At 39.8% G+C, this 14,614-nt stretch overlaps 1 protein-coding gene across 2 annotated transcripts in view; it reads right to left on the reverse strand.

Moving 5' to 3' along the window:
• Nucleotides 1–14,614, reverse strand: part of agpat5 (1-acylglycerol-3-phosphate O-acyltransferase 5 (lysophosphatidic acid acyltransferase, epsilon)) — a 53,389-nt gene that overhangs the window by 9,169 nt on the left and 29,606 nt on the right. For both annotated transcript variants that reach the window (XM_016566257.1, XM_016566256.1), the window contains exon 5: nucleotides 5,547–5,637. In XM_016566257.1, the coding sequence (XP_016421743.1) occupies nucleotides 5,547–5,637 (91 nt within the window). The remainder of the gene's footprint in view (nucleotides 1–5,546; nucleotides 5,638–14,614) is intronic.

A 14,614-nucleotide genomic window follows, 5' to 3' on the forward strand; every position in this document is an offset into this window, starting at 1 on the left:
GATGAAACTAAAAAATGAGCTTTTTAGCAGCAAACACTCAAGATGGGTTTGGTGAACGGGCTGTGTATCACCAGCAAAGTCACGATACGATACGTATCACGATACAGAGGCCACGATACGATACGTATCACGGTACATGACTGCACTGAATTTCACCTCACACTGCTTACTATAGTGCCATTTCTAACTATTGGCAGAGCAGGCAGTTGACCTCTGCATTATGAAGGGCCTCCATAACTGTACCACAGTACAATATAGGTAATTGCATATGTTTCATGTTTACATTGTGCACTCCCCACCAGGTACAATATTCTGATTGTTTGCATCTTGTTTTTAAGCCCATAAATAATAATGTACTTGTTCTAATACATTTATATTGTAATGTACTCATTCTAATATATATAAAAAAAATCATTTACATTGCTGGTAGGTTATCATTGCACAAATTAACACACTCTCTACGATTTAAAAAAAAAATTAGAAGAGTTCTAAACTAACGCGCTGTCTTCACTGTATCTAACGCACACAAGGCTGATTTACTCGACGCGTCTGCAAGTTCGCTTAGGTGCGCGCGGCAGGACTTTCTGCACAGCTCCGCTTCCGAAGATGCACGAGTTCAAAGCGACTCTAGCCGAACGTGCACGTCTGTGCCAGCATTTGTGTGAAACAGAAGCAGTTTGATGTTAAGTTCAGTCACACACACAGATCACGTTGCGGCCGCACTCAGACATTAAGGAACTAACTTTTTAGCGATGCCCCACAGTTTTTATCAACTAAATAGCTTAATCGCTCAAGAGCTACATTATCTTTTTCAACAAGGAGCCAGTTGTGTTCCTCTGCGGCCAGATTAAACCTTGTTGTAGCCTATATATGCTCTACTCATTCATTTTTAGAAACCTCGCACTTTTCCACTAAATTTTAAACGTTGTAAAATTTTAAACAAATTAAGCGCGGTCCACTGCTGCACACGTGCCACAATATCGATACAGGGCCAGCTGTATCGATGCTCGTATCGTCAAATCTCTGTGACGATACATCGTCGTATCAATATTTTGAACACAGCTCTAACAGGCACCCTGTATTACACACTGCTGCTGCTCACGTTTACAGAAATATTATTGTTGCTTTTGTTTTGTTTTATTATAGAGTTAATTTTGTATTAATAAAGCTCTTCTCCTTTCAGCCTAAATGTGTTTGCGTGTGTCCCTGGTTTTGTTGCTTCCCTTTGAACCAGGGGTCATAACAATAGGCAGTCGGCCCGTCTGTTTTGGTGGGCTGAAATGCCATAGGTTTGTGCAGCTGCACAAACTTGAACAAATCAGGCTTCAGTATTAGGAGGAAAACAGATTTTGCCCCAAGCATCATAAACTCAACGTGAGAAACAGTTTTGATAGGGAACTCTTATTTATATTGTGTCCACACTATCTTTGTTATAATGAGAGGATATGTGAGTGTGTAGAATGCAGTCAGTAACCTTGTGGCAAGATATTGAGCTCATTCTAACTAAACTACAGTAAATATTTCTGATTAGTCATTGCTTTCAACATGCCTGTAATTAGATAAAAAACTCAACACTGCAAAAACACAAAAACCAGAGCGTGCACATAAATACCATCCTCCCACCCACAAATCACACAACTGACCAACTTTGAATTCAAAACTTAAGTTCTATGAGTATGTCAAATAATGTTTTCAAATATACAAAATTAATTTTGTGTAAAACGTGTTTGGTTGTTTAGAGATCGACCGATATATCGATTTACCAATATTTTTTCCCAATATTTATCGGATATCGGTTTTGTCATATCGGATTTACTGATAAACACCGCCATCTTGTGGGTGTTTTGAGAATTGCGCGCAGGATCGCCATTGCAGTGCGTCTGAGGGGAGAGGAGTCAACGGCGTGCACAGGTAAAGTATATTACTTGCTTTGCTGTAATATAAATGCCTGATATGTAGTTTATGCTTGGCTCTAAGAAATAGAGACGAAATCACGGAGTCACGTAAGATAATCCGTCAAGTCCTGTCCCAATAAAGACGTAACTTTGCCTAAATTAATTATATACAGTCAAGAATGAGTGCATGTTGGAAATAAAAGCACTGAATTTAATTCTCTCTCTCTTGTCTATATGCTCATTAGTCTCGTGAAGTCACTTTCATATTGCTCTTCACTCATTGGGCTGATGTTCAGGAAATGCTCCAGCACGGACACTGCATGTAACTTTTAACAAGATTCACTTGTTTAAAACACGGTAATTATACAAACATTTACTATATAACCATTATTTCACTAATACACATCTAAATAAATACAACTCTATGGAAATTAATTATTTATTATCACCGTGAGCGATCGCAGTTTGAGTATAGTTCTGTGTAAATGCATTGACAAACAGAGCTTTGTCAGCAGGCATTTCATAATCTAGAACGACAAAAACATTATTAATAATTCAGTTGAGAAATGCAATAAAATACAATGTTTTGTTTGTTATATTCCAGAGAATATTATTCAATTAATTAACATTATCCAGCGAATTATTCTTCACTCTTTAGCCTATTAAACTGCTTATAAACCTACTAAAACTAGTTTAAAATAAAGTATTATATTTCTGCAAAGTTGATATGACTCCTGTCTTTAATTTATTTTTTCCATTTGAAAATATTAGACACTCTACATATATTTTGCTTATTGTTAATATTAGTGTTGCTGCTGATGCTTTTTATTCATAAAATATTTTCATTGTTGTAATATGAAGACTAAATTTAACATGAAAGACTGCTAATTTTCAACACTTTTTTTAAAAGATGACTGAAAGGAGAAAACAAAAAACAAAGTGAAGTATGGACTTACTTCACTCAGTCATTGCCAGGACTGGCAGTTTGCAAAGAATGCCAAATGGGGTCAAAATCTAAAACAACAAAAAATACCTCCAACCTGTGGACCCACCTAAAGATATACATCACTCAACTATCTTTGAAGAGGCAAAGAAAAAAAAGGATGCTGGAGAGGAAAATACTGGTACATCAAGCCACATTCAAGCTTCTCTTCCTATGATGTTTGATAAGCAGACAAAGTGGAAGACTAAAAAAAAACTAGACAGGATGATTACAGACATTTGGCCTTTCAACTTTGGTTGCAAATAAAGGCTTCCAGAGACTCATGGCTACTGCAGAACCAAGATAAACAAGATAAAAGTGAGAAGTTCTACCTAACAGAGGTGTTCTCCAGTATTCACAATAGTATCATTGAGAATGTTAAAGCACTGCTAAAACCTGATAAAGCAGATTATAACTTGGCTTTTACCACAGACTGCTGGTCTGGTACAACTAGGGATGGGTACCGAAACCCGGTATTTAATCGGTCCCGGGGCTAAATTATGAAAGACCGGAGTATCGATAAGCTCTGACGTTAACGGTTCTGCTATCGGTTAATAAAACGAATAAAACTTAATAAAACTTATTAGAAATTAATAAAACACACATATTTATTATTGCTATATATACATTATCTTGCTAATTCTATCTCACCAGAGTCACCAGCTGTTTTTCAAACATTTGTCTATGATGCATTTTTGCTATTCACAATTCAGAAGCGAGATCGCGCCCACGCGGAGGAGCTTCAGCACGCGCAACATGAAAGCCCTGTTTAATTATGATAGAAGAGAGAACTAAACATTCAAACATCTGCTTACACTTTAGGCCTGTGGCGGTTTTAAGCTAATTTTATTTTTTTATTTCGATTTTGGCTTCTAAGGATTATACAAAAGAAGACATGAGGTAAAGCTAATAATAACTAGCTGCGTTTCGTATTGCTCAACTTCTTTCCCTTCACAGCGGTGCACATTTGTTCCTCCCTAAAACCCAAACTTAACGTCAGAATCAGCTCAATCGGTGATTGTTGTAAGATGCCGTCTTTACTGTTGACATGTTTGATAATAAAATGTTGAAAGCACAATCCGCACAAGAGACACTGTTCCTCAGGCTGAAATGCAACTGAATCCCAAGTGAGTATCACATGCCATTTCATTGATGACCAGTGGATTCGCAGACAAGTAATTCTAAACACAAAAGCAATGATTAGATCACACACTGGGGAGTACATTAGTGAGATGTTCTTTGGAATGCTGGAAGAATGGGAAATTGACAAAGACAGAGTGGTTCTTGTTCACAGGACAGTGGTGCTAACATTGTTAAAGGTATTAGAATGGATGAACTGCCTGACATGAGCGACAGTGCCCACGTATTACAGCTTGTTGTCAACGACGGCCTCAACTCACAAAGAGCTGTCCATAATATTCTGTCAGTGCTGAGAAGCTGTGCTACCCATTTTAATCATTCATTACCAGCCAAACAGCGTTTAGCAGTGAGCCAAGCAGGACCTTGGGCTACCTGCACATTCCATCATTCAGGCTGTGCCAACCTGATGGAATTCCACCTTGCACATGCAAAAAGGGCTTTGAACATATATGCTAGTGAGCATGGTGGGTTCACTAGCCTGAGTGCTGAGCAGTGGAATATTGTCAGTAATCTTATTAACACCCTTTCTCCAGTGGAAGAGGTCACTCTTGAGATGAGCCACTACGAAAGTTCAGCATCATCCATCATCCAATCTGTCAAAGTTCTGAAGATGTTGCTCAGCAGCCAAGAGTCCCTCCTCTCATGGGATTAAAACAATGAGACAGGAGATGCTGGAGAGTCTCACCAGACGGTTTGGAAAAGTGGAGGAGGTGAAATGTGCAGTCCTTGCCTGTCTTCTTTTTTTTGCACTTTCAGACCCCTCTATTTTTGGTGTATAAATAAGATTTGTTTTGTTTTCTATGCAAGGAGGGAGTGATTGTTATAAATAAAATGGTTTGTTCAGTTCAGTGGTGTTGTAATCACTGTCAAAAACAGAAGTATAACAGAAAAAAAAATCGGTTCTGCATATCGGTTATCGGGCACATAAACACGCAAATAACTGGTATCGTATCGGTTATAAAAAAATCAATATTGGTCGATCACTAGTCTTTTCCCGCTATATTCCAAGTCATACAGTATAATGACTGATTATCATTGAATAACACCATAAAAAACAAAGAAACACACAATGTTAAATAACTAATGACTGATTTAAATTTTTTGGTGAATTGATCCTTTAAAGTCCACATGAAATGAAAATTCACTTGATTTTCTAAATTCATATTACTTGCATTTAATTTTTTCATTTTGACCTTGCAAACGCATATTAAAAATGTCATAACTGAATCTTCTTGTGAAATTACTTCTATCTGGTGACATATGCAGGACTTCTCCAATAGTCTGCTCCTGCAAGCTTGCATTTATCTGACTTTACTTTTGAGTTCATTGCTCACATCTCAAAATCCAATCAACAACGTAAAATGTAATGCGTAAAAATCTTCCATTAAAAAACTCTCAGCCATTTTCTCCAATAACCTGTTGCACTCAGATGTATGACACAATATGGACAGATCTGTATAATAATAATAATAATAACAACAACAATAAGTACAGATCTGAAGGGTGGCTTTATAGAGGGGAAACAATACCTTCTTTAGCAGCAAAAGCCTGACTGTCATTGATAACTTTCTGGAACTCAGGGTTGTAGCGGGTTCCCTCTGGAAAGATGACAAGATACATCTGTACAGAAAACAAACAGTTGAAGAGTCATAAAACTGCAGCACTTACTAATGTTAGTAAATTATAAGTCTACCACAGGGACAGTGATAGATTCTAAGGTAGGCATTTCTCAGTTCTGTCATGGAGTGACAATACAAAACTTTGGAATATCAAATATGAGGAGCGACACAGAATCCTATTATCCCCCTTGCTGATGAAAGAGAAAGGGCTTAACTCCAACCCACAGTATGATAGGAACATTACAGCTGGATAGCTCAAATAGTGTCATGGGAAAACATCTTTTAGCCCCAAAAAATGACATACAGGCACAGAGATAAGCAGAGAGCACTTTTTTTTTACATCTGGAAAATGTATAATGTCTGGAAAAATAACCTTTTTTTTTTTAACCAAAATTATATAATAAAAATATTTAAATTCAATAAATACACAACGGTTCATTTAAATTTATAAAGTATTTTATTTCCCTGTAACTATGTGGCTCCATTCTGGTATTGTATGTAACACCCACTGTGGTAACGCAATTTTTTCTCATCACTACTTTCAGTGCTTGGGCACTAATAATCTTAAGGAAAACAATAGGGTTCCTTCACATTTTCCATTTCAAAATGACAAACATTTCCAGACTCAAATTTTCAGACTTCTCTGTAGATTTGTCAGACCATATTTCATAGTGAAAAACAAATTAAGCGTAACAATTACAGGTTCAAATTGAAAAAAACAGACCTGCCAACCTTGGAATTTTTTTTTTTGAGTACCATCAGCATGACCGGTGGTGGGGGTTCCTAGATAGATACATTATTACCTGAAGTTCCTTGATGGCTAACGTCAAAATCGTAATTGCACAATGTGCAAAGTGCAATATTTAATGTTAAATATTTTTCATAGGTTAATACTCCGGGTCTGTACTCAGTTTGTGATATTCCAGTTATACAGTACTTTAGCATAAACACAGTTCAATAAATACCTTGTTTTTAACCACGTTTTTCGGTTTGGTTCTGATGGTTTGGAACATCAAGATTCTTTTTTTGCGGTTTAAAATACTATAAAAAAAACAAACAAACAAAAAAAACCTCCAGTACACTTCTGTACACTGTAGAAAAACAAGGATTATCATGTGTTTACTTCAAATTTCATTAGAGAGAAGTATTATTTTTACGGATTAGCCATTATTATGCGCTATAAACACATGTAATGTCTGTTTAATTCATACTGGATGCCTGAGGGCGCCCTCACGCAGAAACTCATGATGCTCCAGGAAATCCCTAATATGGACAAAAGGATCCTATCACTGTAACTGAATAAAAGAAGATTTGAATGATGACATTCAAAAAGAACATTAAAACAATAAATACTCTACTGCGACAATGTATAGTTTATCTGGTTCTTAAAACCACCTCGGGATTTTCATCATAATCAAGTATATTTATAATCCACTGTTAATCAACATAGCCTGTATTACAGCAGAGAATATATATTTCTGCATCATTCTGAGATAAGAAGCCACATCAGTTCATAAAAGGAAGTTATTTCAAACATTTGTCTGATGTTGTAGAGTAAAAGCATGTTATAATGTTCTCTTTTGTTTGACAACAGGATTAGAAATGCTTCGCATTACAAGTCATTACAAGGGAAGATGCTTTTTCAGATGCATGTTATAAGCGGGGACTGGGGAGGCATGTCCTCATCTCAGTCCACAAACTCACGGACACACAAACAGCCAGTTTGGAGAGAAATAAAATGCACTGAAATTATTTAAACACAAAACCGAAAGAAAAAAACAAAAACACTGATTGTTTGAACTCTTCATCTTTTTCTGTTGCTTGTTTTGAGTTCTGCGCGTGGACAGACGCATCGTCAGGTTTTTGCGTAGTTTAGAGTGATAAATCGTACCAGCATTCTTTGAGGTCAAAATGTGTACTTGCTACGCAAAATGCAACAGATTGGCAGGTCTGCAAAAATGAATTCACAATTTGAAATTAGCACAATACTACAAATGTACCAGTAAACCAGTAAAAATTCACTTGGTACCATAGCAAAAACTACTGGAACTATTTAATTATTTGAAAAAAAAAAAAAAAAAGAGAACAAACAAACAAGTTTAGTTTATTATTAATGCTAATAATACTACGACTACTAATAAAAAAATAATACATTAAACAGCATGTAGCCTTCAAATTTTTTTAATTAAATAAACATTGCTTTAAAAAGGTCAAATGAAAAGTTAGTAATAAAATTAACAACAAAAAACAAACAAACATTATATTCAACAAGTGGCAAGTCTATTAGTCGGCACTCCAAGATCAATTTTGACATTTAAAATTTTTTTTTGTCCTATCTATTTCTATGGTTATCACTGTAACAACCATCACAATTTCAGATTCAGTTCCGAATTTAAATATTTCGCACTATTGCGAAAATTCTTGTTATAATCAGTGAAGATCAGTGCACAATGAATTTATTATTTACAACATCTTTACATTTTTTTTTGGTTATAATGAAAAAATGCATGAGCATACAGAGCTTTAAAGCATGCTGAATAAAACTCCTGCATTTCAAGTGGTATCTCACTAACTTGAACACATCTGACTGGTCATTTTGTTCACATGCTCAACAGACATGTCTGTGATTGGGTACAATTCTCAATGCTGCAAACACTTTACAAATAGAAACCTTTGATACTCTTCACAGAGCACTTACTCAAATATGCACAGGCAGCAGCTGTCCCTGCATAATGGGTGGTATCGTTACCCATTTAAAATATCTGGTAACACTTTAAAAAATATATATATATTTTTTTTAACTCTTTCCCCTCGAGTGTTTAAAAAAAAATAAAAAAATTGCCAGCCACCACTAGCCTTTTTGATAATTTTCATGGCCCCCCAGAATATTTTGTTGTATGGATATCGGAACATGCAATACATCGAAATAAAGAACAGAGCCTTTACTTAAAAATAAAATAAACAAAAATAAATAACAAAATTTGTTTTATTCTAGCTTCAAGCATTCTTTATTTTAATCAACACTTGAATGTAGGTAAGTTTCATAAAAAAAAAGCAACATTTGAGCAAAAAACTGAGAAAATCATATTTTTATCAAATACTACTTCTGGTTCCTGTCTGCCACTCTGCTGAGTGGTTTGCGATTGTAGCTCCGTGTAGCTTCGCTTTTCTGTTGAATCTCTATCTATCACTCTCTGTTGTTTAAAGTGATAAAATATAACTTAATTCCCACCATATTTCTGATATTATTCATCAAACTAATCCGACTAATTTGATCGTTTGCTTTTAATCTAAAACCACGAGTGCAGCGCATTAGCATTCCGTTAGCCGGTTAGCTTGCCATTCGCATTTCTATTCGCGTCTACAGTCATGGCCAAAAGTTTTGGCAGTGACATAAATTTTGTATTTTGCAAAGTTTGCTGCTTCAGTATTTGTAGATTATTTTTCCACATGTTTCTATGGTATACTGAAAAACAATGATAAGCATATAATAAGTTTTAAGGCTTTTATTGGCAAAAAAATATATTGAGTCAATATTTACAGCGTTGACCCTTGTTCATAACCTCTGCAATTCGCTCTGGCATGCTGGATATTAGCTTCTGGGCCAAATTCTGACTGATTGTGATCTATTCTTGCCTTATTAGTTGTCGGAGTTGTGGGCTTCTGCTTGTCCACTCGCCTTTTGAGGACTGACCACAGGTTCTCTATGGGATTGAGATCCGGGGAGATGCCTGGCCACGGATCCAAAATTTCAATGTAATGATCTTCGAGCCACTTCTTTATCACTCTTGCTTTGTGACATAAGTGACTTTATAAGTGACGTGACATGTGGCCAAGTATGGTGACCCATACTCGGAATTAGTGCTCTGCAAATTGCTCATGGATCGTTGGAAGTAGTCGCTCTTGTAGGAAGTTTTGATACCATCCTTTATTCAATGTAGTGTTTTTGGGCAGAATTATGAGAGAGCCCACTCCCTTGGTTGCAAAGCAACCCCACACATGGATGGTCTCAGGATGCTTCACTGTTGGCACAACACAGGACTCATGGTAGCGTTCACCTTTTCTTCTCCGAACAATCGATTTTCCAGATGTCCCAAACAATCAGAAGGGAGCTTCATCTGAGAAAATAACTTTGGACCAGTCTTCTGCTGTCCAATCCTTGTACTTCCGGCAGAATTTCAGTCTGTCCTAGCCCTTTTTCTTGGAGAGAAGTGGCTTCTTTGCTGCCCTTCTTGACACCAGGCCGTTGTCCAAAAGTCTTGGCCTCACTGCGCGTGCAGATGCACTCACACCAACCAACTGCCATTCCTGAGCAAGCTCTGCACTGCTGGTGACACGATTTCGTAGCTGACTTCTCAGGAGGAGACGGTCCTGGCGCTTGCTGGACACTCTGGGACGTCGTGAAGACTTCTTCACTGCAGTCGAACCTCTCTCCTTGAAGTTCATGATGATCCGGTAAATGGTTCTTTAAGGGTCAATATTCTTTGTAGCAATTTCCTTGCATGTGAGGCCATTTTGATGCAAAGCGATGATGGCTGCACGTGTTTCTTTGGAGGTAAACATTGCTAACAAGAACACAATAATTGGAAGCACTTCTTCCCTCCTTTTATAGCAATCAGTCTGCTCTTAAAATCTAATTAGTACGATAGTGATTTTAACCTGAATAGTTTTCATTCACACTTTCACATGTGCTGCTGATATGATTAGTCAATTAATGTTAGCTGGTCATTTTGTGTCAGGATCAAAACTTTTTTTTTTTGTGAAAAGTTCATTTTTTTGGCCAATGAAGCTTTTAGCAATTATTTAAAATGCATCTGATCACTCTACACAATAATCTAGAAACAATGTGAATGAACACCACAACAGCTTAAGCAGCAAACTTTGAAAAACACAACATTTATGCCACTGCCAAAACTTTTGGCCATGACTGTACTACTAAAGTTCCGTTTTCTTTTTTCCCCTCGCTCCGTTTCTTTCCCCCCAGCTCCGTTTTTCACGAGTTCAAACAACAGTGGTAAGTTGAAATCATTCAACAATCACGGTGAGTAATGGCTTCTTCTACTGCTATTGTTATTTGCACCGCTTGCCACATGTATATTTTATCTCTTTCTGTTAGCAATGAGGGATTCACGTGATAAATGCAGGGAAATAGCTAGGCTGACAGAGAAGATTTTAGAATTTTAGAGACACGCATCCAAACTTTAATTGAGGATAGTAAGAATGTGAGGGCCTTAGATACGGCTTTGGATGCGACTAGCTCAGGGAATCTTGTACATTGTTCATTCCGGTTGTAGAGCCCATGCAGCAGGGCGACTGGGTGACTGTGAGACAGCATAGTCGCAGGACAAAACACTGCTCTTCCGTTCCGATCAAAACATCAAAAAGGTTCTCCCCACTCAGTGACGCACCCACTGAGAAACCTGATGAAAGTGCTCTAGTTATTGGCGATTTTATTGTACGGAACGTGAAAAGAGACACCAGCCACCATAGTCCCATAGTCCAAATGTTTACCGGGAGCCAGAGCGCCTGACATCTTGGCAAATTTAAAAGTGCTGGCTAATGCTAAACATAAATTCAGTAAGATTGTTATCCACATCAGCACTAATGATGTTCGACTTCGCCATAATGGCAATAATTTGCAAATAATGCTAAGAGATGTGTGCACTTGCAAGTACGATGTTAGACACTGTAATACGCTCTGGTCCCCCCTCCCTGCTTACTGGGGTGATGAGATACATAGCAGACTGTCATCACTGTTCCACAATGTTCCATAAATAAAAAATGTATATAATACAGAGAAACAAATGATAAAGCATGGCTTATCAGGTCCCTTCCTACGAAAGCGCTTCTTGTTCACTGATCATAACTTAGATGTGCTCTGTTTGACAGAAACCTGGCTAAAACCAGATGATTACATTATTTTAAATGAGTCTACCCCCCAAGATTACGGTTATAAACATGAGCCACTTTCCAAAAGGTGAAGGGGGAGGTGTTGCTACAATTTATAGCAATATTTTCAGTATTTCTCAGAGGACAGGCTTCAAGTATAATTCGTTTGAAGTAATGGTGCTTCATATAACATTATCCAGAGAAACAAGTGTTAATGATAAATCCCGTGATGTTTGTACTGGGTAGTGTATACAGGCCACCAGGGCACCATACAGACTTTGCTGATTTTATATCGGAGTTAGTGCTGGCTGCAGATAAAGTCTTAATTGTAGGTGATTATAATATCCATGTTGATAATGAAAAAGATGCATTGGGATCAGCATTTATAGACATTCTGAACTCTATTGGGGTTAGACAACACGTGTCAGGGCCCACTCATTGTGGAAATCATACTCTAGATTTAATACGGTCACATGGAATTGATGTTAATGGTGTTGAAATTCTGCAGCAAAGCAATGATATCGTACTCGGTTACTAACGTAACCTCGGTTCCCTGCGATACGGAACGAGTACTGCGTTTGTTTAAGGGGAAAAACTTTTCCCCACTATTTGGGGAAAAACTCATTTTTCTCCGATGACTGAAGCCTTTTAATAACGCAGTGTAACTGCATGCTGGCGAGCCATTGGTTCATTTTAATACACTGCACGAACCAAGCCAGAATGGGCGGGGTCATCTGGCTATATAAGCGGTACATCGCCATAGGTTACTTCGACTGAAGCGACGACTGAGTCGTGCAGCTACATAGCACGGCAAAGTACGCAGTACTTGTTCCGTATCTCAGGGAACCGAGGTTACGTTAGTAACCGAGTACGACGGAACGAGTACTGCGTTTGTTTAAGGGGAAAAACTTTTCCCCACTATTTGGGGAAAAACTAATTTTTCTCCGATGACTGAAGCCTTTTAATAACGCATTGTAACTGCATGCTGGCGAGCCATTGGTTCATTTTAATACACTGCACGAACCAAGCCAGAATGGGCGGGGTCATCTGGCTATATAAGCGGTACATCGCCATAGGTTACTTCGACTGAAGCGACGACTGAGTCGTGCAGCTACATAGCACGGCAAAGTACGCAGTACTTGTTCCGTATCTCAGGGAACCGAGGTTACGTTAGTAACAGAGTACGTTTCCTATTTATACTTCACTCGTACTGCGTCTGTTTAAGACGCTTTGGGGAACCAGTACAATCTCGCCGTGTTATGCTAGAGGAACGACTAATACTTGAACTTGCCTTAAGCAAGTTAGGCCCAGAGGGACCAAGTATTTTGCAGGGAAGCCCCACAAAAGGCAGTAGGGCTAACTCAGAGAGGTCGGCCCAGCCTTGTATCATCGTCCCGAAATAATTCAGTACAGCCTCGGAACTCACTGAGGGACAAGAGCGTACATGGAGGCAAACGCCAAGCACTGGTTGTCATACGACAGAGTGCCCTGCTTTGCAGAAAGGACCCGCGCCGGTAAGGCCGAGATGTCCAGACTATAGAATCTGGCAAATGTGGACGGCGAGGCCCAGCCGGCCGCCACACAAATTTCTGCAATGGACACACCACTAGACCAGGCCCAGGAAGAGGCAACGCCTCTAGTTGAGTGGGCTCTTACTCCCATGGGGCATTGAAGCCCCAGAGAAGAGTATGCTAGCATAATAGCGTCAATTATCCATTTGTAAAGTCTCTGCTTCGTAACCGGACAACCCTTGGTGCGGCCACTGAAGCATACAATTAGCTGATCCGACTGCCTGAACGGGGCGGAACGCTCAACATAGACTTTCAGAGCCCAGACGGGACAGAGTAAGTTCAACTCTTGGTCTTGCTCTGAAGGAGGAAGCGCCGATAGAGTTATCACCTGTGCTCTAAATGGAGTAGAGAGCACTTTAGGTACATAACCGTGCCTTGGTTTCAGGACGACCTTAGAGTCGTCGGGCCCGAATTCGAGGCAGGTGGGGCTCACTGATAGCACCTGCAGATCTCCCATACGCTTTACCGATGCTAATGCTAGTAGCAGAGCAGTCTTAAGCGTCAGGGGACGAAGGTAAATGGACTGTAGCGGTTCGAAAGGAGGGCACTTAAGAGCCCTCAACACCGTGGGCAGGTCCCATGCAGGGATGGTGACAGGGCGAGGCGGGTTGAGCCTCCTAGATCCTTTCAAAAAGCGAACAACTAGGTTGTTCCTGCCCACTGACTGGCCAGCTATAGGAGCGTGTGAGGCTGCTATAGCTGCTACACAGACCTTGAGTGTGGAAGGGGAACGACCCTTATCCCACAGCTCCTGCAGGAAGGACAATATCAGAGATATGTCGCATGAGATTGGGTCTGCGCCCGCCTTGTAGAGGGTGCTCTAGCCAGAGATATTGTGCTTAGCACGCTCTTGGGGAGGTCCGTAGGCTCCCATCGAGGGGCCAGAGGTGCAGAACCCACAGTTCGGGCTGGGGGTGCCATATCGTTCTGTTCGCCTGAGAGAGGAGGTCTCGTCTAAGGGGAATGGGCCAGAGGGCTGCTATAAGCAGCTGAGACAGCTCTGCGAACCAGTGTTTGGTCCACCAGAGCGGGGCCACCAGCAGAACCTTGTGTTTCCGCTCCTTGATTCGCCTGATTACCTGTGGGATCAGGGCGATCGGGGGAAAAAACGTAAAGGAGGAGGTTGGGCTAGTCGTGGGCCAACGCATCCTTGTCCTTCGAAAAGCAAATTGGGCCGTGAGAGTTGTCTTCTGAGGCGAAGAAGATCTCCCAGATTCTCTGAACCGTATGTGGGTGGAGCATCCACTCTTCTGAGGGGATGTTGCTCTGATATAGCATGTCTGCACCCTGGTTCAACCTGCCCGGCACACCCGTGTTGGAAGCGTCTGTCTAGATCACCTTCCTTCTGCAGAACATTCTCTGGAGCACGCCCCGTTCCATCCACCGAGTCTTTCCAAGGGGCCAGAGCTGCTACGCAGGCCCGGTCCACCTTGACATGAAGTTGTCAGAGACGCCAGGCATGTGACGGAATTCAGGGGCTCCAACTTTGAATGAGGCCACGAGCTGCTGAATAGCCAA

The sequence above is a fragment of the Sinocyclocheilus rhinocerous genome, unplaced genomic scaffold (genome assembly GCF_001515625.1).
Source record: "Sinocyclocheilus rhinocerous isolate Xijiao unplaced genomic scaffold, SAMN03320098_v1.1 scaffold512, whole genome shotgun sequence".
NCBI classification, from domain to species: Eukaryota; Metazoa; Chordata; class Actinopteri; order Cypriniformes; family Cyprinidae; genus Sinocyclocheilus; species Sinocyclocheilus rhinocerous.